At 39.9% G+C, this 23603-nt stretch overlaps 1 protein-coding gene across 1 annotated transcript in view; it reads left to right on the top strand.

Annotated features, from left to right (window-relative positions):
* Positions 1–23603, top strand: part of CENPI (centromere protein I) — a 96494-nt gene that overhangs the window by 13239 nt on the left and 59652 nt on the right. Inside the window, exons 6-11 of the mRNA XM_053579786.1 lie at positions 9503–9551; positions 9829–9875; positions 20107–20196; positions 20534–20662; positions 21688–21855; positions 22383–22503. Coding sequence (XP_053435761.1) covers positions 9503–9551; positions 9829–9875; positions 20107–20196; positions 20534–20662; positions 21688–21855; positions 22383–22503 — 604 coding nt within the window. The remainder of the gene's footprint in view (positions 1–9502; positions 9552–9828; positions 9876–20106; positions 20197–20533; positions 20663–21687; positions 21856–22382; positions 22504–23603) is intronic.

Raw genomic sequence — 23603 nt, forward strand, 5'->3', positions numbered from 1 at the left:
GGGCACCTGTAGTCCCAGCTACTTGAGATGCTGAGGCAAGAGAATCACTTACGCCTAGGAGTTTGAGGTTGCTGTGAGCTATGATGCAACGACACTCTACGGAGGCTGACAGAGAGACTGTCTCAAAAAAAAATAAAGAACTACTACTTGCCAGGTTTTGGTGTAATATGAAAGAATAGTATCCACAATTTTCTGGAAAGGCTATTAAAATATTCCTTTTCCTACTGCATATCTGCAAAAGGCTGGATTTTCTTCATGTAATTTAATCAAAACAATGTATCTTTTTTTTTTTTTTTTTGAGACAGAGTCTTACTTTATCATCCTTGATAGAGTGCTGTAGCATCACAGCTCACAGCAACCTCCAGCTCTTGGGCTTAGGCGATTCTCTTGTCTCAGCCTCCCGAGTAGCTGGGACTATAGGCGTCTGCCACAACACCTGACTGTTTTTTGTTGCAGTTTTGGCCTGGGCTGGGTTTGAACCCACCGCCCTCAATATATGGGGCTGGCACCCTACTCACTGAGCCACAGGCACCACCCAAAGCAATGTATCTTAACAGAATGCAGAAGTACAATCCAGTTGTATTCTATTTGGTCTGAAACATTAAAAAGATTGTAGAAATGTAAAATTATGTAAAATTATGCCACTGTTCTTGCTTTTTTCTGTTTGGAAAACATAGTTATTTTTCATAGAATGTTGTTTATGTTAGCATGTAATAGTTTGTTTTTAAATTAGCTAATAAATATTAAAAATTTTCTCATTTTTGGCCGGGTATGGTGGCTCATGCTTGTAATCCTAACACTCTGGGAGGTTGAAGCAGCTGGATCGCTTGAGCTCAGGAGTTCAACACCACCTTGAGCAAGAGCAAGACTCCATCTCTACTAAAAAGAAAAAAAAAGAAAAGAAAAACTAGCTGGGGGGCGGTGCCTGTGGCTCAAAGGAGTAGGGTGCCGGCCCCATATGCTGGAGGTGGTGGGTTCAAACTCAGCCCTGGCCAAAAACTGCAGGGAAAAAAAGAAAAGAAAAACTAGCTGGGTATTATGGTAGGCACCTGTAGTCTCAGCCACTCAGGAGGCTGAGGCAGGATTGCTTGAGCCCAAGAGTTTGAGGTTGCTGTAAGCTATGATGCCATGGCATTCTACGCAGGGCAACAGAATGAGACTCTGTCTCAAAAACAAAATTTTTTCTCAGTTTTAATTTCTTTTTTTTTTTTTTTTTTGTAGAGACAGAGTCTCACTTTATGGCCCTCGGTAGAGTGCCATGGCATCACACAGCTCACAGCAACCTCCAACTCCTGGGCTTAAGCGATTCTCTTGCCTCAGCCTTCCGAGTAGCTGGGACTACAGGCACCCGCCACAACGCCCAGCTATTTTTTTTGGTTGCAGTTCAGCCGGGGCCGGGTTTGAACCCGCCACCCTCGGTATATGGGGCCAGCACCTTACTGACTGAGCCACAGGCGCCACCTCTCAGTTTTAATTTCTAATATTGTGAATATTGACAGAAATAATCTAGATAAACAAAAGCTTTTTGGGGTCCTCTGACTTTTTTTTTTTTTTTTTGAGACAAAGTTTTACTATGTCACCCTCGGTAGAGTGCCGTGGCGTCACAGCTTACAGCAACCTCAAACTCTTGGGCTTAAGCGATTATCTTGCCTGAGCCTCCCAAGTAGCTAGGACTACAGGTGCCCACCACAATGCCGGGCTATTTTTTGTTGCAGTTGTTGTTGTTTAGCTGGCCTGGGCTGGATTTGAACCCGCCACCTGCAGTGTATGTGGCTGGCACTGTAACCATTGTGCTATGGGCACTGATCCCCCCCCCTTTCTTGTTTTGACAGAATCCTACTCTGTTGCCCTGGGTAGAGTTCAGTGGTGTCATAGCTCACAGCAACCTCAAACTCTTGGTCTCAAGAGATCCTCTTGCGGGCGGCGCCTGTGGCTCAAAGGAGTAGGGCACTGGCCCCATATACTGGAGGTGGTGGGTTCAAACCTAGCCCTGGCCAAAAACTGAAAACAAACAAAAAAAAGAGATCCTCTTGCCCTAGCCTCCTGAGTAGCTGGGATTATAGGCACCTACCATGATGCTGGCTAATTTTTCTACTTTTAGTAGAGATGGGGTCTCAATTTTGCTTAGGCTAGTCTGGAACTCCTGAACTCAAGAAATCCACCTGCTCTGGCCTCCTAGAGTGCTAAGATTACAGGTGTGAGCCCCTGTACCTGACCTGATTTTTTTTTTTTTTTTTGAGACAAGATCTCACTCTATTGTCCCTGCTAGAGTGTGGTGGTGTCATCATAGCTCACTGCAACCTCAAACTCCTGGGCTTCAGCGATCCTCCTGCCTCAGCCTCTCAAGTAGCTGGGACTTACAGGCATATGCAACCATGCCTGGCTAATTTTTTTATATTTTGTTGAGATGGGGGTCTTGCTGTTGCTCAGGCTGAGATCTGAGGTTTACATGAGGATGTGAGTAGGTTGTATGCAAATAGTATATCATTTTATGTAAGAGACTTGAGCACCTGTGGATTTTGTTATGTGTGGAGGGTGTTGGAACCAATCCTCTGTGGACAACAATGTATGACCATACCACATTTTGTTATCCCTTTGTCTATCTCTGGGCACTTGATTTGTTTCTGTCTTTTGGGTGTCTTTCTGAATGATGCTGCTGCAGTCGTCATTTTATATGTATCTGTTTAAGTCCTTTTAGTTTCTTTGAGTATATACCTAGGAAGAAATTGCTGTATCATATACTTATTCTGTGTTTACCATTTTGAGGAATCTCTGAACTATTTTGCATTGTGACTGTTCTATTTTTCATTACCACCAGCAATTATGGCAGGGATCTGATTTCATTACATCCTTACCAACTTTTATTATTTTATCTGACTACTTCATTATAGCCATCCTAGTGGTTGTGAAATGGTATTTTATTGTGGTTTTGATTTGCATTTCCCTCATGACTAATGATACTGAGCATATTTCCGTGTGCTTATTGGCTATTTGTATATCTTCCCTGGAGAAATATCTTCAGATCTTTTGCCCATTTTTAAACTAAGTTATTTGTCTTTTTATTATTAGGTTATAAGAGTTGGTTTTATATTTTAGATATAAGCCTTTTATCAGATATATGATTTGCCTGGGATTATAGGATTACAGCTAATCTGGGAACACTTTAAATTCTTCACCTGAGTTTTTTTAGGCCATCCCATTAGCGTAAATTCAAACTTCAGACCTTCTTAGGGCTGGCTTATGATTACAGATTTTTTTTTTTTTCAATTTTAGCTGGGGCTGGGGTTGAACCCATTACCCCTGGTATATTGGGCCAGTGCCCTACTCCTTGAGCCATAGGTGCCGCCTGATGATTACAGATTCTTAAGAGAGGCTTTATTTTCTTTCACCTAATCAAAATGTCAGAAAAGCAAGTTTACTTGCTGTCCTCTTTAGCACAGTGGCGTTTGTTTTTATTTCACCATCATACACTTAATGTGTAGCTTGTGGTCGTTCTAGTTTTTAATACATACCCTGCATAATTCACATACTGGGTAGGTCTTTATTTCCTGCCTACCCCACTCCTACCTCCCTTTGTAGCCATTAAAGTCAGGAGTTCAAAGTTTCTAAGAAATCTTGGGAAGAAAGCTTCATCAATACTTTCCTACTTTCCTTTTTTTAGGGGGGGAGTTGCAGACTCTTTTTATTTCTTGATAGCTCAGAAGTGGCGTAATGAAATAAATTCAGCTGTATATGAAATAAAAAACATTACTAAATTGGCGACAAATTAGGGTAACTTGGTATCTAATATATAGTATTTCTATAGATGGTAATTCAGATTTGAGGACTGTTAATAAACTGTAATGCTAAGATGATTCATTGACATAGACTTTAAAGTCTTTTGGCATGATAGTGGGATTTGGATTGGAGCAGAAAACTCAGATGCCAAAGTCCTCAGTGAATTTTGGGAAAGTCCTAGGAGATTAGTTGTGAATTGATAGGATATGGGTAAGGTAGAGGTAGTGAGATTAAGTGGACTAAGTCTCAAAGGAGGTCTTTTTCTATATAAGGATGAAAGAGTGGTGACCTCCAAGTGTTGATAGAAAGTAAGAATGCTCATCTCTTCTGCTTGCCCTATGGTGCATACATATAGTTGAATGATAAGTAGTATGTGATGGACTCTGTCTTATCCTCACATTGTTTCTTTTCATAAACTGTCCAAAACGTGATACAGGTGAATTATGAACATAAGAATACTTTATAAAGAATGGGAAATAGGGGCAGCGCCTGTGGCTCAGTTGGTAAGGCGCCAGCCCCATATACCGAGGGTGGCGGGTTCAAACCCGACCCCAGCCAAACTGCAACCAAAAAATAGCCGGGCATTGTGTCCGGCGCCTGTAGTCCCAGCTACTCGGGAGGCTGAGGCAAGAGAATCGCTTAAGCCCAGGAGTTGGAGGTTGCTGTGAGCTGTGTGAGGCCACGGCACTCTACCGAGGGCCATAAAGTGAGACTCTGTCTCTACAAAAAAAAAAAAAAAAAAAAGAATGGGAAATAGGAAGGTATGCTTTCTCCATTTTTTTTTTTTTTTTGAGACAGAGTCTCACTTTGTTGCTCTCGGTAGAGTGCTATGTTGTCACAGCTCACAGCAGCCTCCAGGTCTTCTTGTGCTTATGCAGTTCTATTGCCTCAGCCTCCCTAGTAGCTGGGACTATGGGTGCATGCCACAACGCCCGGCTATTTTTGTTGTTGTTGCAGTTTGGCCGGTGCTGGGTTCAATCCCTCCTCAGTATATGGGGCTGGTGCCCTACTCACTGAGCCACAGGCGCTGCTCCTCCATTCTTCTAATAGACTTTCTCCTGGTGGGTCTGAGCCTTTTATAACCCAAGTACTTAATAACTCAATTCATGGCACACAGAATATAAACTTAACAGGAGCAGGAATTTTTTTTTTTTTTTTTGAGACAGAATCTCAAGCTGTTACCCTGGGTATAGTGCGGTGGCGTCACAGCTCACAGCAACCTCAAACTCCTGGGCTTAAGCGATTCTCTTGCCTCAGCCTCCCAAGCAGCTGGGACTACAGGCACCCGCCACAGCACCCGGCTATTTTTTGGTTGTAGTTGTCATTTCTATCTGGCAGGCCCATGCTGAATACTAACCCGCTCATTCTGGTGTATGTGGATGGTGCCCTGGGCACCGAGCCAGGAGCCGGAATTTTTTTGTCTGTTTTATTCACTATTCAGCAAATAATTGTTTCATGAGTGAATGAGTAAATAGAAACTACTCATAAATGTCAAATCAATTGCCATCTACTTGAGTAGTTTTTATCATGATGACTATGTAATTTCTTATTTATCTTGAAAGGAAGGGGCCTACTTTTCTTTTTTACTATCTTTTAAAAAATATTTATCTCAGGAGGCTGAGGCAAGGGAATCAATCGCCTAAGCCCAGGATTTGGAAGTTGCTGTGAGCTGTGTGATGCCATGGCATTCTACTGTGGGTGATAAAGTGAAACTCTGTCTCTACAAAAAAAAAAAAATATATATATATAAATATAAATATTTTAAATGAAATAATTTAATAATTTTAAATAAAAAATATATTTTTTAATCAAGGCTGAGTGTGGTGGCTCACGCCTGTAATCTCAGCACTCTGGGAAGCTGAGGCAGGTGGATTGCCTGAGATCAGGAGTTCTAGACCAGCCTGAACAAGAGTAAGACCTCCGTCTCTAAAAATAGCTGGGCATTGTAGCAGGCGCCTATAGTTCCTGCTACTCAAGAGGCTGAGGCAAGAGAATCACTTGAGCCCGAGGTTTGAGGTTGCTGTGAGCTATGATGCTATGGCACTTTACCAAGAGTGACAAAGTGAGAATCTTTATTTATTTATTTTTTTGTAGAGACAGAGTTTCACTTTATTGCCCTCGGTAGAGTGCCGTGGCATCACACAGCTCACAGCAACCTCCAACTCCTGGGCTTAGGCGATCCTCCTGCCTCAGCCTCCCGAGTAGCTGGGACTACAGGCGCCCACCACAACGCCCGGCTATTGAGAATCTTTTTTAAAAAAAATTATCAAAGTATAATATACATGCAGAAAATTGCCTCTATCATAAATGTGAAGCTCGATTTTCACTAATTGAACACATTTGTGTAAATATCACCCAAATCAAGAAACAGGGCCTGATTTTTAAAATCAATACTTCAGAAAAGTCATTTTCATATAATTTGATGGGAGTATGAATCTCTAGTGATTCAGGTGTGGTTGCTAAATGTTTGCCAGAAAGGTAATTTTAAAATGTTATATTTGATGTGTATGAGTTTTTTCATTCTATGTGATCAAAGGAGAACGTCAGATTTCTTATAATCCTGGAGCCTAGGGCACGTGATTGTGTGATACTGATTTCACACTCAATGTGATGAATTGTGTTGTTAATGGTTCATATCCTAGGGATAGGAGGTAACAAATTTTTCATTGCAAATAACTATTCTTTCTGTGAGGAATATGGCAGGCTTGGTCAGAATTTGTATTTTTTTTTGGAGACAGAGTCTCACTATATTGCCCTCAGTAGAGTGCGGTGGCATCACAGCTCACAGCAACCTCAAACTGTTGGGCTCAAGTGATTCTCTTGCCTAACCTCCCAGGTAGCTGGGACTACAGCTACAGTGCCTGCCACAATACCTATCTGTTTTTTTTTTTTTGTTGTTGTTGTTGTAGTTGTCATTGTCGTTTAGCTGGCCCGGGCCAGGCTCAAACCTGCCAGCCTCGGTGCATATGGCTAGTGCCTTAACCACTGTGCTACAGGCACCAAGCCATAATTTGTATTCTTCCTTTTGAAAAAAATCCTATATCTGAATTCATGTTTCTTAAAAGTATGTCTAGAGTCTTTCTGAACCCATTTCTGAGTTCAGAGAAGACAATATGGAATATTCAATACTTTAAACTTATGTTTAAGGAAAATCTATGCTTTGTTGTTCTCTCTAGTCTCATTAAATAATTTACTTTTTTTCAGCCAGCTGTGGTGGCTTACGCCTGTAATCCTAGAACTCTGGGAGGCTGAGGCAGGTGGATTGCTTGAGCTCACGAGTTTAAGACCAGCCTGAGCAAAAGCAAGACCCTGTCTTTATTAAAAATAGAAAAACTGAGGCAAGAGGGTCACTTGAGCCCAGGAGTTGGAGGTTGCTGTGAGCTATGATGCCGTGGCATTCTACCCAGAGCGACAGCTTGAGACTCTGTCTCAAAAAAAAATAATAATTTACCTTTTTTCACTTTTCTATCATCTAGAGAAGGTGTTGGCAAACTTTTTCTTAAAGGTCCAGGGGCCAGGTAATAAATATTTTAGACTTGACGGCCATACTGTCTCTGTCACAACTGTTTAACTCTGTTGGTGTAGTGCAAAAACAGCTGTAAACAATACATAAATGAATGGGTGTGGCTGTGTTCCAATAAAACTTAATTTCCCAAACAGGTAGACCATAGTTTGTTGACCTATGTATAATCTACAATAAAACCTCAGTAGGTGGAGGGTGGCGCCTGTGGCTCAGTCGGTAAGGCGCCGGCCCCATATACCGAGGGTGGCGGGTTCAAACCCGGCCCCTGCTGAACTGCAACCAAAAAATAGCCAGGCATTGTGGCAGGCGCCTGTAGTCCCAGCTACTCGGGAGGCTGAGGCAAGATAATCGCTTAAGCCCAGGAGTTGGAGGTTGCTGTGAGCTGTGTGAGGCCACGGCACTCTACCGAGGGCCATAAGTGAGACTCTGTCTCTACAAAAAAAAAAAAAAACCTCAGTAGGTGGACTTTCAAAATGAAATGGTATAGGGGAATTGGTCATTCAGTAATTTAGTTAACAAATTTATTGAGTGTGTGCTATTTAACAAACTGAGGAGTAAGCTGTTAATTAAATTCTTATGTGTCTGTTCAGTGGAATATGAAGCAGTGTTGAAAATGACAATTTTGAAGACAAACAACATGGGAAATTGCTTTTAAGTGGAGATTAGGATAACATTTTTAAGTTTGAGGCTGGGCATAGTGACTCATGCCTGTAATCCCAGCACTCTGGAAGTCCTAGGCAGGCAGATCACCTAAACTCACTAGTTTGAGACAAGCTTGAGGTAGAGGGAGACCCTGTCTCTAAAAATAGCTGGGCGTTGTGGCAGGTGCCTGTAGTCCCAGCCACTTGGGAGGTTGAGGCAAGAGAATAGCTTGAGCCCAAGAGTCTGAGGTTACTGTGACCTATGATGCGATAGCTCTCTACTGGGGGTAAGACTCTGTCTCAGAAAAAAAAAAGAAGTTTTAAGTTTGAGGCCGGGTGAAGTGGCTCATGCCTATAATCTTAGTATTCTGAGAGGCCAATGTGGAGGATGACTTGAGCTTTGAGGATGACAGGAGTTTGAGACCAGCCTGAGCAAGAGTGAGACCCCCATCTCTGTTAAAAATAGGAAAATTAGCTAGGTATGGTGGCAGGTGCCTGTTGTCCCAGCTACTTGGGAAGCTGAGGCAGGAGGATCACTTGAACCTAGGAGTTTGAGATTGCTGTGAGCTAGGCTGATGCCACAGCACTGTAGCCTGGGCAACAGAGTGAGACTCTGTCTTTTTTGTTTGTCTTGAGGCAGAGTCTCACTATGTTGCCTTTGTATAGTGCCGTGGCGTCACAGCTCACAGCAACCTCAAACTCTTGGGCTTAAGTGATTCTCTTGTCTCAGCCTCCCTAGTAGCTGGGACTGCAGGCGCCCACCAGAACGCCCGGCTATTTTTTGGTTTTGGTTGTCATTGTTGTTTAGCAGTCCCAGGCTGGGCTCGAACCCACCAGCCTCAGTGTATGTGGCTGGCGCCCTACTCACTGAGCTATGGGTGCCAAGCCGAGACTGTCTTAAAAATTTTTTTTGGTTTGTATCTTCATTACTGTAGACTAATACTGAAAGGAATATATGAATTTTTGTTAGGTAGAAGGATGATGGGTAATTCCTTTCTGTTTTTTTAAATTGTCTGCAGTGTTTTTACATTCCAAAAATAGGTGAAAAATGACGTAATGGAATGTCAATTAAAACTATTGTTTTTATCAGTCAGGCATAGAGGTGCATGCCTATAAGGAGTTTGGGAGGTTGGGACAGGAGGATCACTTGAGCCCAAGTTGTAGACCAGCCTGGGTAACATAGTGAGACCTTGTCTCTACGAAAAAAAAAATGTATCTGGGTAAAAGAAATTAATCAACCATGTCGGCACACACCTATAGTCTTAGCTACTTGGGCGAGTGAGGTGGGAGGATCACTTGAGCCCAGGAGTTGAAAGTTACAGTGAGTTATGATTGTGCCACTGCCTTCCAGCCTGGACAACAGAGTGAGAATCTGACTCTTGAAAAAAAATTGGTTTTATCACTATTATGTAGTGTGAAGGAAAGAAGCTTTGTAAACTTGTGAATGAAGTCCTGAAGCCTTTGCACTTAATCAGTGTAAGATTGACATTTGGGGAAAGTGTGTTACTGTTCTGTTCAAGATACATTGTCATTTCTCTTTAAATTTTTTATATTTTAACAGTGCCCTTATGTCTGCCATTTCTTGTATTTACTTACCAAAAAAGAGAATGGTGAGTATTATCATTCCACTTGTATTACATTGACTTTGTGGAATTAACATTTGTATTGGCCTGTAGAAAGTTAAATAACTATTGGCATTAGTTATATGACAAGACTCATTTTGTGGAAATTGCTTTTTAGTACTTTTATTTAAGAACATCTACTTAGTGGCTTAACTGAACTGGGTGTTTATTTTCTTGATATGTGAACTACAAGGTGGTTAAGTATAACCAGTTTCTTTTTATTCTGAACCAAATGTATAGTATCTCTTTTCTTTGTCTTTTCTAGTCAAAGCATTTCGTGTGAGAAAACTGCTTGATCTTCAAGCCAAAATGGTGAGTACCAAAAAGACCCTAAGATGGGCCAGGGTACTATGTGCCAGGTAGTGAGCTAGGCTTTGGGGATACACGATCAAATGAGTTGTTATCGTCAGGAAACTTAACTTTCTGTGGAGCTCAGTCAATAAAATGAAAGATCAGAATCAGACATAGAGTTGAAGGGGAAGGGTGATGCTTGAGAGAATTTTAAGGGATGAATATGATTAAGTAGGCAAAGAAAGGAGAGAAGAGCACTCTTACCAGAGGAAATAGCATGAGCAAAGACATGAAGATGTCAAATAGCAAACATTGTTCAGGAAACTGGGTTGGTATTGGCTAAAACAGTGTTAGGGAGCAGTCAGAAATGAGTTTATATTTTTTATGGATGTGGTGTAAGAAAGCATTTCAAGACATCTTCTGGATATCCTCTGTATTCTCTGTCAGTATATTTTCTGGCTATTATCTCTTGTCCTTACTGCTTTCTTGCATTGATACTTCCACTGTACCTGCCAGGTAATAAAAGTCCAAACCTTTTAGTATAAAACAATAGGAAATAAGAGTGCCCATTCTCAACTAGAGTCTTCATGGCCTACCTAAATTAATGGCATTCACACTGAATGAAAATCGTAAGAACACGTTTATGTTTCTCTAGTATAAGGTCTCTTCTTAGTTGTTTGTTTGTTTTTTGTTTTTTTTGAGACAGAGTCTTACTTCATTGCCCTCAGTAGAGTTCTGTGGCATCACAGCTCACATCACACCGCCAGCTCTTGGGCTTAGGTGATTCTCTTGCCTCAGCCTCCCGAGTAGCTGGGACCACAGGTGCCTGCCACAATGCCCGGCTATTTTTGTTGCAGTTGTCACTGCTGTTTTTAGCTGGCCAGGGCCGGGTTCGAACTCACTACCCTCAGTATATGGGGCTGGCACCCTACCCACTGAGCCACAGGTGCTACCCAAGGTCTCTTCTTAGTAGAGATCAATGATTGTTCTTGTTTTATAACCTCTTGTTTTTTTTTTTTTTTTTTTTACATTTCAGATTAATGTAAGGGTACACATGATTAGGTTTCATTGTTTGTATTTATAAGGTAAAGTCCACGTTGTAGTTGCTTCCTTAAGCCCGGAAATGTGCCACATACCTATATTGTTCCCTTTGGGTGGGAATTTGCTGAACCCTCTCCCCACCCCACCTCACCCCTTCTTGAATTTAATTGAGTTTTTCTCTCAAGTGAGTACATGGTTGTTAATCTACTAGTTTCAACTTAGTATTGAGCAGGATTGTTTTTTTTTTTTTTATTTTGAGACATAGTTTCAGTTTGGTGCTGTTGGTAGAATGTTGTGTCATCATAGCTCACAGCAACCTCAAACTCTTGGGCTCAGGTGATCTTGCCTCAGCCTCCCAAGTAGCTGGGACTACAGGTGCCTACCACAATGCTGGCTAGTTTTAGAGACAGAGGTCTTGCTCTTGTTCAGGCTGGTTTTGAACTCCTAAGCTCAGGAAATCCACCCACCTTGGCCTCCCAGAGTGCTAGGATTACAGGTATGCCCTGTGCCTGGCCTGTCATGCTTGTTTCCCATTCCTGTCATCTTTACATAGGAGAGTATTCTTCGAATCCACCCTGATTGTTACAGAAGATACAAAAACCTCCATTTTTATGGCTGAGTAGTATTCCATGGTATACGTATACCATGGTTTATTAATCCATTCATGTGTTGAAGGGCATTTGGGTTATTTCTACGTCTTTGCAGTTGTGAATGGGGCTGCTGTAAACATTTGAGTTTAGGTGTCTTTATGGTAAAATGACTTTCTTTCGGGTAGATAACCTAGTATTTGGATTATGGGATCAAATGGAAGGTTCTACTTTTAGTTCTTTGATGATTCTCCATACTTCTTTACAAAGAGGCTATATTAGTTTGCAGTTCCACTAACGGTGTAAAGGGGTTCCCTTTTCTCCACACCCTTGCCAGCATCTGTAGCTTTGGGATCTATGATGTGAGCCATTCTCACTGGGGTTATGTGGTATCTCAGGGTGGTTTTGATTTACATTTCTTTGATAATTAGAGATTACAAACATTTATTCATGTGTTTGTTGGCCATTTGTCCTCATGAGAAAAGATTTTGTTCATGTTTCTTGCCTAGTTTTTAGTGGAGTTGTACACTCTTTTTGTTGTTTTGCTTGAGTTCTTTATAGATTCTGGTTATTAACCCTTTGTCAGATTCCTAGAATGCAAATATCTTCACCCACTATGAAGGTAGTTCCTTTGCTTTGTTACCCATTGTACCCTAAGCTGTGCAGAAGCTTTTTTTTTTTTTTTTGAGACATAGTCTCACTCAGTTGTCCTGGGGTTGAGTGCCCTGGCGTTGTAGCTCACAGCAACCTCAAACTCTTGGACCCAAGTGATTCTTTTGCCTCAGCCTCCTGAGTAGCTGGGATGACAGGCGCCCACCACAATACCTGGCTATTTTTAGAGATGGGGTCTCTATCTTGCTCAGGCTGTTCTTGAACTCCTGAGCTCAGATAGTCCACCCGCCTCAGCCTCCTAGAGTGCTAGGATTGCAGGTGTGAGCCACTGTGCCCGGCCTGTGCAGAAACTTTTTAACTTACTCATGTCCCATTTGCTTTTGTGTGTTCTTCATAATTTTTCCCCAAGGCTAATATCATTAAGAGTTTTTATGCACACTTTCTTCTAGAGTTTTTATAGTTTTGCATTGCAAGTTCATTTTCTTTTTTTTTTTTTTGTTTTTTGTTTTTTGGCCGGGGCTGGGTTTGAACCCGCCACCTCCAGCATATGGGACCGGCGCCCTACCCCTTGAGCCACAGGTGCCACCCTCATTTTCTTTTTTGAGACAGAGTCTCAAGCTGCTGCCATAGGTGGAGTGCTGTGGCATCATGGCTCACAGCAACCTCACACCTGTGGTGCATATTACAGGGGTATTTGCGAAACTTGGTAAATGTAGAATGTAAATGTTTTGGCACAGTAACTGAGATAACGCCGGAAAGGCTATGTTAACCACTGTGATAAAAATGTGTCAAATGGTTTATGAAGTGAGTGTATGATGCCCCATAATCATATCATTGTATACAGTTATGATTTAATAAAAAAAAAAAACCTTGGGCTTAAGCGATTCTCTTACCTTCCAAGTAGCTGGGACTACAGGCACCCACCACAATGCCCGGCTATTTTTTTGTTATTGTGGTTGTCATTGTTGTTTAGCTGGCCCGGGCTGGGCTCAAACTAGCCATCTTCAGTGTATGTGGCTGGCGCCTTAACCACTGTGTTATGGGTACTGAGCCTCGTGTGTTAATTTTCATAGGTGGTGAGAGGTAAAGGTCTAGATTCTGTCTTTTACATTGGCTAACTACTTCTAGCACCATCCCCAGTGCATGCTTTTATTTGGTTTATCAAAGATCAGATGGTGATACGAGACTAGTTTCATCTCTAGGTCCTATATTCTGTTCTATAAATCTATGTGTTTTTATGCCAGTATCATGCTATTTTGATCACTATAGATTTGTAGTATAACCTGAAGATTGGAATGTGATATCCACAGATTTGTTCTTATTTTGTAGACTTTTTTTGGCTATTCAGGGATTTTTGGGTTCTATATGAAATGTGGAACTATTTTCAAGATCTTCGAAGTATGATGTTAGAATTCTAATGGGGATTGCATTATATCTATAGATTACTTTGGGTAGTTATAGACATTTTGACAATGTTGATTCTTCCCAGGCATGAGCATATTGGGTTCTTTCGTTTGTTAACATCCTCTGCTATTTCTTTTCTCAGTGTTTCATAGTTCTCTCTGTAGAGATCCTTCACATCCTTCCAATGTATTCCAGTTTTCTTTGATGCTACTATGAAGGGTATTATATCTTTGATTTGATTCTCAGCTTGCTTACTGTTGACATATATGAAGGCTACTGATTTTTGAACATTGATTTTATATCCTGAGATGTTGCTGCATTTCTTGATGGTTTCCAGAAGTCTCGTGTTTGAATTCGTGGGACATTCTAAGTATAACATTATATCATCAGCGAAGGGGGATAGTTTGACCTACTCTGTCCCCATTTGAATAACCTTGATAATTCTTCTCTTACCTCATTGCGTTGGCTAGGACTTCCTCCACTATGTTGAATGGCATAGTAATATAGCTATATATAGTAATGGCAGTAGTATATAGCTTCCTGTTTAGATTCTATGGGTATAATATCACTAAGAATATTAATGGTAATGTTCTTGTACAAATTCAGTTTTATTTCACATTAATAGAAATTATAAAATGATGTACATTTTCCCATGTTACAGCAAAATGTAATTTCTTACTGATTTGTATTAATTGAAACATGGTGTGTGTTCAAGTCAAATAAATGATTTATTAGATAATTGTTTTAAAAATTTAAGCTCTGGCTCGGTACCCATAGCTCAGTAAGTAGGGTGCCAGCAACATACAACGAAGCTGGTGAGTTCGAGCCCAGCCTGGGCCTGCTAAACAACAATGGAAACTGCATCCAAAAAATAGCTGGGTGTTGTGGCGGGGCCCTGTAGTCCCAGCTACTTGGGAGGCTGAGGCAAGAGAATCACTTAAGCCCAAGAGTTTGAGGTTGGTGTGAGCTGTGATGCCACAGCGCTTCTACCAATGGCAACGTAGTGAGACTCTGTCTCAAAAAAAAAAAAAAAATTAAGCTCAGACATTAAATGTATGGTTTCATTATTAATATTCTCTATAGTACATTACTAAATTATCAACATCCATTTATAAAAATGCATTTGTGGCCTCATATAGTGGCTCATACCTATAATCCTACCACTCTAGGAGGCCGAGATTAGGAGTTTAAGACCAGCCTGAGCTAGATTGATACCCTGTCTCTACTACAAATAGGAAAATTAGCTGGGTGTCATGGCAGGTGCCTGTAGTCCCAGCTACTTGGGAGGCTGAGGCAGAAGGATGGCTTGAACTCAGGAGTTTGAGGTTTCTGTAAGGCAACAGAATGAGACTCTGTCTTAAAATAAACAAACAAGAAAAAGATGCATTCATAAGAATTTTTTTCATAGCTGAATTATGGTGAATTTGGGCAAATTCATCTGACAATATCAAATCAACAAGGCATAACCATGCTCATATATAGCCTAACATGCATGATAGTAACAGACATAATCAGCATATGCAAGCAAATATATTGGATGTGTGAATTTCTGATACCTGTTAAGGCAGGTATCCCATATATTCCCTATTCATGGCCCATAAATCCCAATATATGAAGGAAACAAAAACAGAAATTGCCTTTCTGGTGTCAGGCATGAATGTTGTGAAATGGGACAGGCATGTTATTATCCCACATATACTAGGCCAGAGATGGGGAACCTTTTCATGTTAGAAGGCTGCATTAATTTAGCTGTAATCAAATAAGGCTTCATTCAAGAAACTTCATTTAGATTTATTTTAAAAAGTACATTATTTTATAAAAATCTAACCACTATGTACTTAATTAAAAAATGAAAACTACTTGTCAATTTTAAAGTTAACTAATCTTTTAATGACTATGTTTTCTCTGCTTTTTGGTGGAAAGTGTTTGACTATTTGGTTGTCGCATGGAGGTCTGTAGTTTTATTGATCCTCTAGATGGGTATCAGTCATTTGTGACCTTAAAGGCATCCTGGTTTGGTTTAGGGGGAACAATGTAGATTAATAGCAATAAGTGATTGAAAAGCAAGAAAGCAATTTGGGGGCATGTTGCCAAAGACATGGGTATTCTAGTGCATTTTTCCATTTTTCAATTGGATCTTTCTTAGCATCAAACAATAACATTAAACTCATTTACTGAGCTCGGTTAATTCCATCTGTATTTCTTTAGGTGGGTTGGTGATAGAGATCTACTAAGTGAGGCTGAAATGCTAATTTGAATGTGATGTCATGATTCTCAAAGTTAGTTAACCTTTATTGTAGTCTCCAATTAATAGGTCCATAACATCTGTGTAATTCTTTACATGATTCACATGTATCATCTTACTCATTAATGACCTTTGCTAACTACGGAAAAAGTTCATCTGATATTTCCTATTGAAGAAGTATTTTGAAAAAAGGTAGCTTTTTTAGAAATGCTTGGATTTTTTGCCACATATCATATATATACTTAGTTTTACCTTACAAAAATATTGAAATCATTTTGATTTGACATGTCACACAAATGCTGCATTCCTATAGAAATCTTTCAATAATTCACATTAGTCATTCTGTTCTTCATAAAATTTAACTATCCTTGATAAAGTTTTGGCTAACACCTGTTCCTGCAGTAGCCAACACAATTTAGAAAGATACAACAAATCCATACTGAATACATTATTCTTCAACTTTAGCATGTTGTAAAACTGATAATGCTGTGTTGCATTTGCACTAATAGAATTAATAGCAAAGTGTCACTTAAGATAGTAACATCAGCACAGAGATTTTGCTGATGCAAGCTACAGTGAAAAGAAATAAGAACATCTAGATTTGTTAATTTTTTTTTTGAGACAAGTCTTACTCTGTTGCCCCAGGCTAGCTTGCCATGGCATCAGCCTAGCTCACAGCAATCTTAAACTCCTGGGCTCAAGTGATCCTCCTTCCTCAGCCTTACAAGTAGCTGGGACTACAGGCACCTGCCACATCGTCTGGCTAATTTTTCTGTTTTCAGTAGAGACCGGGGTGGAGTGGAGTGATGGGAGTCCTCACTCTTGCTCAGGCTGGTCTCGAACTTCTGAGCTCATGCAATCCACCTACCTCAGGCTCCCAGAGGGCTAGGATTATAGGCGTGAGCCACTATGCCTGGCCAAAAATAAGATAATTTACAATTTTCAGTCCTCATTAAAAAATCTATTTTCTTCCTTCAGTGTTTTCTTGGTCTTCTTTGACATAATGGGCTATTAAATAGAATTTAGAAATACTGTTGAGCTATGCAACTATTCACTAATTCCACTTCAAGCAGAAACACAGTGCACCTCTGTGAACAGCTGATAACAGACTGGTATACTCAACCCCCATAAACTCATGACAGCCAGCCTCATGTGGTATTGGTGCCAGTCAGGCGTGGCAAGGTAGAACTAAATCATGAGTGTAGCAGCCATTGATTCAGCCCTTATGGCATACTAATTTCTAATTGTGTTGGTCAATCTGGGAGGATTATTTTGTTGAAACTTATTTTATTCTTTGGTATTATAAATATGTTAATTTAAAAAGTAAAAAAATGACAAAAATTTATTAACAAAAACAAAAGGATTTGTTCTATAAAATTTGGATTTCATTTAAAAGCTGCATTTAAGGATATAGGAGGACACATGTGGCCTTAAGGCAGTGGGTTCCTCACCCTTGTACTAGGCCCTGTCCAGAACAGTCTTTGGATTAAGAAAGATGAGTTAGATCTCATCCTAAGGATTTGTGAAGATGGTTTTTGGGATTCTCTTATAGTCCTGAGCCTGTGTGTATGTTGTACCTTGAGCTATGATTTTGTTTTCTATTATTGGCTTTGTCTCTGTTTCCTCAGAGTTCCTTTCTTTAGTTTGTTTGGTCTGTCTTCTGATGGTAGAGATTTCTCTCAAATGTTTTTTTTTGTTGTTGTTGTCGTTGTTATTATTGTTTTTGAGACAGAGTCTCACTACGTCGTGCTTGGTAGAGTGCCTTGGTGTCACAGCTCACAGCAACCTCAACCTCAAACTCTTGGGCTTAAGTAATTCTTTTGCCTCAGCCTCCCAGTAGCTGGGGCTACACACAATGCCCAGCTATTTTTTTGTTATTGTTATTATTGTTGTTTTTAGCAGGCACTGGCCAGGTTTGAACCCACCAGTCCCGGTGCATGTGGCTGGCTCCCTAACCACTGAGCTATAGGTGCTGAGCCTCAAATGTTTCATAAAGCTTATTTGTTCATATTTAATAGTAAAGCACTAAAATGATTGAAAACTTGTGTAAGTGAGCAGAACTTGTTCATTGTTGTATCTCGATGTTACATTGGGGAACTTCCCAGATGACCATGTCATTTTGCCGAAGAAGAATTTCCTTGTTTCCTGCCTAGAAAGAGAACCAGTAGGGTTGGTGTTTTCATGTGTGCATACATGCATGTGTGTGTTTATGTATTTATTATAAGGAATTGGCTCATAGGCTCATATGATTATTGAGATTGGAAAATCTAAAATCTGCAAGGTGGGCCATCAGGTTGGAGATCCAGGAGAGCCAATGTTCTATTATAACTAGGAAGAGCTGACATTGCAGTTAAAGTTCAAAGATAGTCTGCTGAAGAATTCACGCTTTCTCTGGAGTGAATTCAGGCCTTCAATTTATTGACTGAGACCTACTGACATTATGGAGGGCAATCTATATTACTTAAAGTCTACTGATTTGTTAATCTTATCTAAAATGCCCTCATGGAAACACTGAGAATAATGTTTGACCAAGTATCAGGGCACCCTGTGGCCATTTGGCATGTAAAATTAACCATCATTGATATATACCAGGCTTCTGGCACTCTGGGACCTAAGCAGTGGAAAGGAGTGAGTTGTCTAAGTCCATGTTCATCTTCTGAGGGTAAAGCCCTAATGTTTTGCCAATGTAATGAAGGAATTTGGGGTTCTAACTGCTTCTTATGTAGGCTATCAAGCAATTGTCCTATTTCCTGTCCCTCTTATATCCCCACTTCTCAGAGATGTTGGGTCCCTCAAATTCCTGAACCTTTCTGGGAATTCTCAACCATGAATCTGCTGCTTTTGAGGCTTTTTCTGTTGATGCTTCGGTTTCATTTTCTTTCTTCTAACTTAGTTGCTGTTTGCTCATCTTCATTCTATTATAGTTCCAAAATCTTATTTAAATTTCTCATTTGTTGTTATCTCCCTTGTTCATTTTGAACTTGTGGTTTATGCCTTTTTCATTCCTTTACTGTCTTTTTTAATGGGTCACATATGTTCAATATATCACATTTAACTGGACATCTCTCCTTTACCTCTTTAGGGTTAACTTTTAACAACAAAGATATAGTTAACTAGACAATAAATTCTAAAGGTATCTGTTCTACTAAATAATTTGTTCTCTAAAAAAACATTCTAACTTAAACACTGATACTCATCGATAATGGGTATACAGAGGTCAAAAGATACTTTTAACATAGATAAACTGGGTCATTTTGATTTTAATAACTTTAAGGAGCTGTTATAAAATAGGAATACTGTATTTCTAAATCCCATTTGCTGCCTTACTTTGTACAGTATTCGAGTCTATAAAATTTTAGTATAATACAGCAATTTGATTACTTCTTGGAATTCATTTTAATGGTACGCTTTCTCTGGGATAGCCAGATATATAAAATACAGGTATCTAGCTAGTATTGATGACTTCTTTCATTGTGAAGTTAGTGTTTTTGTTAAGACTTGTTTTGGGCTGGGTGCGGTGGCCTATGCCTGTACTTCTAGCATTCTGGGTGGCCACGGAGGGAGGATCCCTTGAGATTAGGAGTTTGAGATTAGACCAGCCTGAGTAAGAGTGAGACCCTATCTCTACTAAAAACAGAAAAATTAGCCTGGTGTCATGGCAGGTACCTGTAGTTCCAGCTACTTAGGAAGCTAAGCCAGGAGGATGGCTTGAACCCAGGAGTTTGAGGTTGCTTGTGAGCTATGATGCTATGGCACTCTAGCCTGGGCAACAAAATGGGACACTCTCTCTCTCTCTTTCTCTCTCTCAAAAAAAAAATAGATTTGTTTTGGTTATATCAGAGCTGCTTGACTACTACTGCATACCAATTGTGATTTCCTGGTTAATTTTCCAAGAATTATGATAATCAAGTATTATTAATATTTCATTTGCTCTATATTCTTGGCTTCCCTTCTGGTCCTACCTCCTTGATGTCTAAATTAAGAACAAGTAAACTTAGAGTCCTGGATATCCTTCCAGTGAAAATAAGCCATGCTATTCTATTAAGTATGACTGGTATGCCTAAGTTATAGGTACAAAAGAAGACAAATAGGAAAAGAAGAAGGGAGCAAATATTAGTGCAAGGAAGAATTGGAAAAGGTTATAAAAGAGAAGATCAGAAGTTGGGAGGGGGTTGATTAAAATGTCTGATTACTCATTCCTTTATTTTCTGTAGCATCTTTCTGTGGCTTTTAGTGAAATTAAGGCCTGAATAAATGTTTAGTCTCAGGTTATGTTTTTGTTATTTTTTTCTTATTGATATTTGTTTTCTCAGTTTATTAATGGCCACAAAATAGAAAATGGCAAACTTTTATTTTATTTCAGGGAATGCAGCCTCATCTCCAGGCTTTGTTGTCGCTGTATAAGTTCTTTGCTCCTACCCTGATTTCTGTATCTTTGCCTGTAAGAAGGAAGGTAAGGGAGTAAGGAGAGATAAGTCATTGATATTGAAATGTTATTTTTGGTAAAATTAGCTTAAACATTTGGGCTAAAGTGTTTACAACCTACTATTTTAAGACCTAGTATCATGGCACTATTTGAGGGAAACTTTTGGGAGGATTGGCACTTCATGCTGACCCCATTTGAAATGATATATTTAAAGAGATTCTTGATCAGGAAAAAAAAGCTTTAAATAGATTTGTATGGCTGTAAACAGTTCTGTAATCTATGTACTTTTAATTAATGAAGAGTTTTAGACTTTACTCTGACTTATGGGTACTTACTCTCTTGTATTTTATGTCCAAATTTGTAGATCTATTTTAAGAATTCAGAGAATCTTTGGAAGATGGCTTTGGTTGCTGTAAGGCAAAGAAACCAGGGACCTTTTCCAGAACCTCTAAAGCAGATGTTAGGTCCAGCTAATGTTCATCCTCTAAAAGGAGTAAGTATCTAAACCCCAAATGATATATATGACTTTCTTTTATTAAATCCAAATAATCATTTGTGTAATAGAGGAAAGTACAGATATTTAAATATATTTTAATTACCTAGCATTCTGTGTAAACAACATTCGTGTTCCATTAATTAAAACACATTAACAACTGCTTTTGTACTTAAAGTTAATTGATGAATTGTTTTATCTTTTTCCTTTTTTTCATTTCAGATTAATATGAGGACATAGACAATTAGGTTGCATTGTTTGTATTTGTTAGGTAAAGTTCAAGTTGTAGTTGTGTTCCTCACTTAAGAGGTGTGTTGTATACCCTTACTTGTGCCTGTTAGGCAAGAGCTTATCAAACCCCCTGTCCCTTCTCGCCTCCCCTTCCCCCCTTTGAGTTTAATTGTGCTTTTCTCTTGTGTGGGAGTGTATTTGTCTGTCTACTGGTTTCATATTACTTTTTGTTTGTTTTTGAGATAGAGTTTCAATCTTTTGCATTGGGTAGAATACCCTGGCATCATAGCTCACAGCAGCCTCAAAGTCTTGGGCTCAAGTGATCTTCTTGCCTCAGCCTCCTGAGTAGCTGGGATTACAGACAGGCATGTGCCAACATGCTTGGCTTGTTTTTTTTTTTTTTTTTTTTCCTGTTTTTAGTAGAGATGGGGTTGTGCTCTTGCTTAGGCTGGTCTCGAACTCCTAAGCTTAGGTGTTCCACCCTCTTCAGCCTCCTAGAGTGCTAGGAGTGTGTGAGTAACTACACCTGGCCTTAAAAATTCAGTGGGATTGGGGGAATCAAATGGAAAGTCTACTTTTAGTTCTTTGAGGATTTGCTGTACTTCTTTCCAAAGAGGCTGTGTTAGTTTGCAGTCCCACCAACAGTATAAAAGTGTTCCCTTCTCTCCCATATCCTTGCCAGTATCTAGCTTTGGGACCTTATGATGTGGGCTATTCTTACTGGGGTTAGGTGATATCTCAGAGTGGTTTTGATTTGCATTTCTCTGATGGTTAGGGTTATCTTTCTCCTTTAGAGATGGAATTCGCACCCAGTTATACCAGTGCTCAATTCTAATAACTACGCTAAAGAATGTGGAAGAAAAGAGATTAATCTTTCTGACTGTTTGGGTAGCAGTGGATCATTTCCACTAGAACAACTGCAAAGCTTCCCTCAGCTCTTAAAGAACATTCATTGCTTAGAGGTATGTGACTATGTGACTGGAACATGTGCTTATTTTGTTTTCTATTTGATGTTTATGGCTTTGATTTTTGTCATATGTTTCTTTTTTTTTTTTGCCAGGGCTGGATTTGAACCCACCACCCTCGGCATATGGGGCTGGCGCCCTACTACTTGAGCCACAGGTGCCACCCGTGTTTCTTTTTTTCTTGAGACAGTCTCATTATGTCGCCCTTGTTAGAGTGCTGTGACATCATAGCTCACAGCAACCTCAAACTCTTGGGCTTAAGCGATTCTCTTGCCTTAGTCTCCCAAGTAGCTGGGCCTGCAGGCACCTGCCACAATGCCTGGCTATTTTTTGGTTGTAGTCGTTGTTTGGTAGGGCCAGGCCGGGTTTGAAACCGCCAGCTCCGGTGTATGTGGCTGGCGCCCTAGCCGCTGAGCTATAGGCACCGAGCCTGTCATATGTTTCTTATATGATGATTTCCTTGTTGCCCTGACTGATTTCACTTTTTGGATACTTGCTGCTGACCAGTTGTTCTCCCTTTGCAGCTGCCTTCTCAGATGGGCTCAGTGCTAAACAACTCTCTGCTGCTTCACTATATTAATTGTGTCAGAGATGAGTCAGTTTTACTGAGACTCTATTACTGGTTGAGTCAAACATTACAAGAAGGTAAGAGTTGATACTTGAGAGAATTGAATGAATGAGGTAAAAGCATTAGGTGAATGAAGAGAGAACAAAATAGTTTACATATGGGTTTCTATTATATGGAGGCCAAATTCTAGTCTTCATATGCTATAATTATTTCTGTGGTAATCATTTATTCAGACTATGAATTCTTCTGTTAAAATTTTAAGGAAGGGGTGAGTATTTCATGAGGAGAACCCCCCGGGCAATTGAAGCAGCTTCAAAAATACACTACTGGGACTTGATCAAACTAAAAAGCTTCTGCACAGCTAAGAACACAGTGAGCAGAGCAAGCAGACAGCCCTCAGAATGGGAGAAGATATTTGCAGGGTATATCTCTGACAAAGGTTTAATAACCAGAATCCACAGAGAACTCAAACGCATCAGCAAGAAAAAAACAAGGGATCCCATCGCAGGCTGGGCAAGGGATTTGAAGAGAAACTTCTCTGAGGAAGACAGGCGCACGGCCTTCAGACATATGAAAAAATGCTCATCATCTTTAATCATCAGAGAAATGCAAATCAAAACTACTTTGAGATATCATCTAACTCCAATGAGACTAGCCTATATCACAAAATCCCAAGACCAGAGATGTTGGCGTGGATGCGGAGAAAAGGGAACACTTCTGCACTGCTGGTGGGAATGCAAATTAATATATTCCTTTTGGAAAGATATATGGAGAACACTCAGAGATCTAAAAATAGATCTGCCATTCAATCCTGTAATCCCTCTGCTGGGCATATACCCAGAAGACCAAAAATCACAACATAACAAAGATATTTGTACCAGAATGTTTATTGCAGCCCAATTCATAATAGCTAAGTCATGGAAAAAGCCCAAGTGCCCATCGATCCACGAATGGATTAATAAATTGTGGTATATGTATACCATGGAATACTATGCAGCCTTGAAGAAAGATGGAGACTTTACCTCTTTCATGTTTACATGGATGGAGCTGGAACATATTCTTCTTAGTAAAGTATCCCAAGAATGGAAGAAAAAATACCCAATGTACACAGCCCTACTATGAAACTAATTTGGGACTCTCACATGAAAGCTATAACCCAGCTACAACTTAACAATAG

Source organism: Nycticebus coucang, chromosome X (assembly GCF_027406575.1).
Source record: "Nycticebus coucang isolate mNycCou1 chromosome X, mNycCou1.pri, whole genome shotgun sequence".
In the NCBI taxonomy this organism is placed as follows: Eukaryota; Metazoa; Chordata; class Mammalia; order Primates; family Lorisidae; genus Nycticebus; species Nycticebus coucang.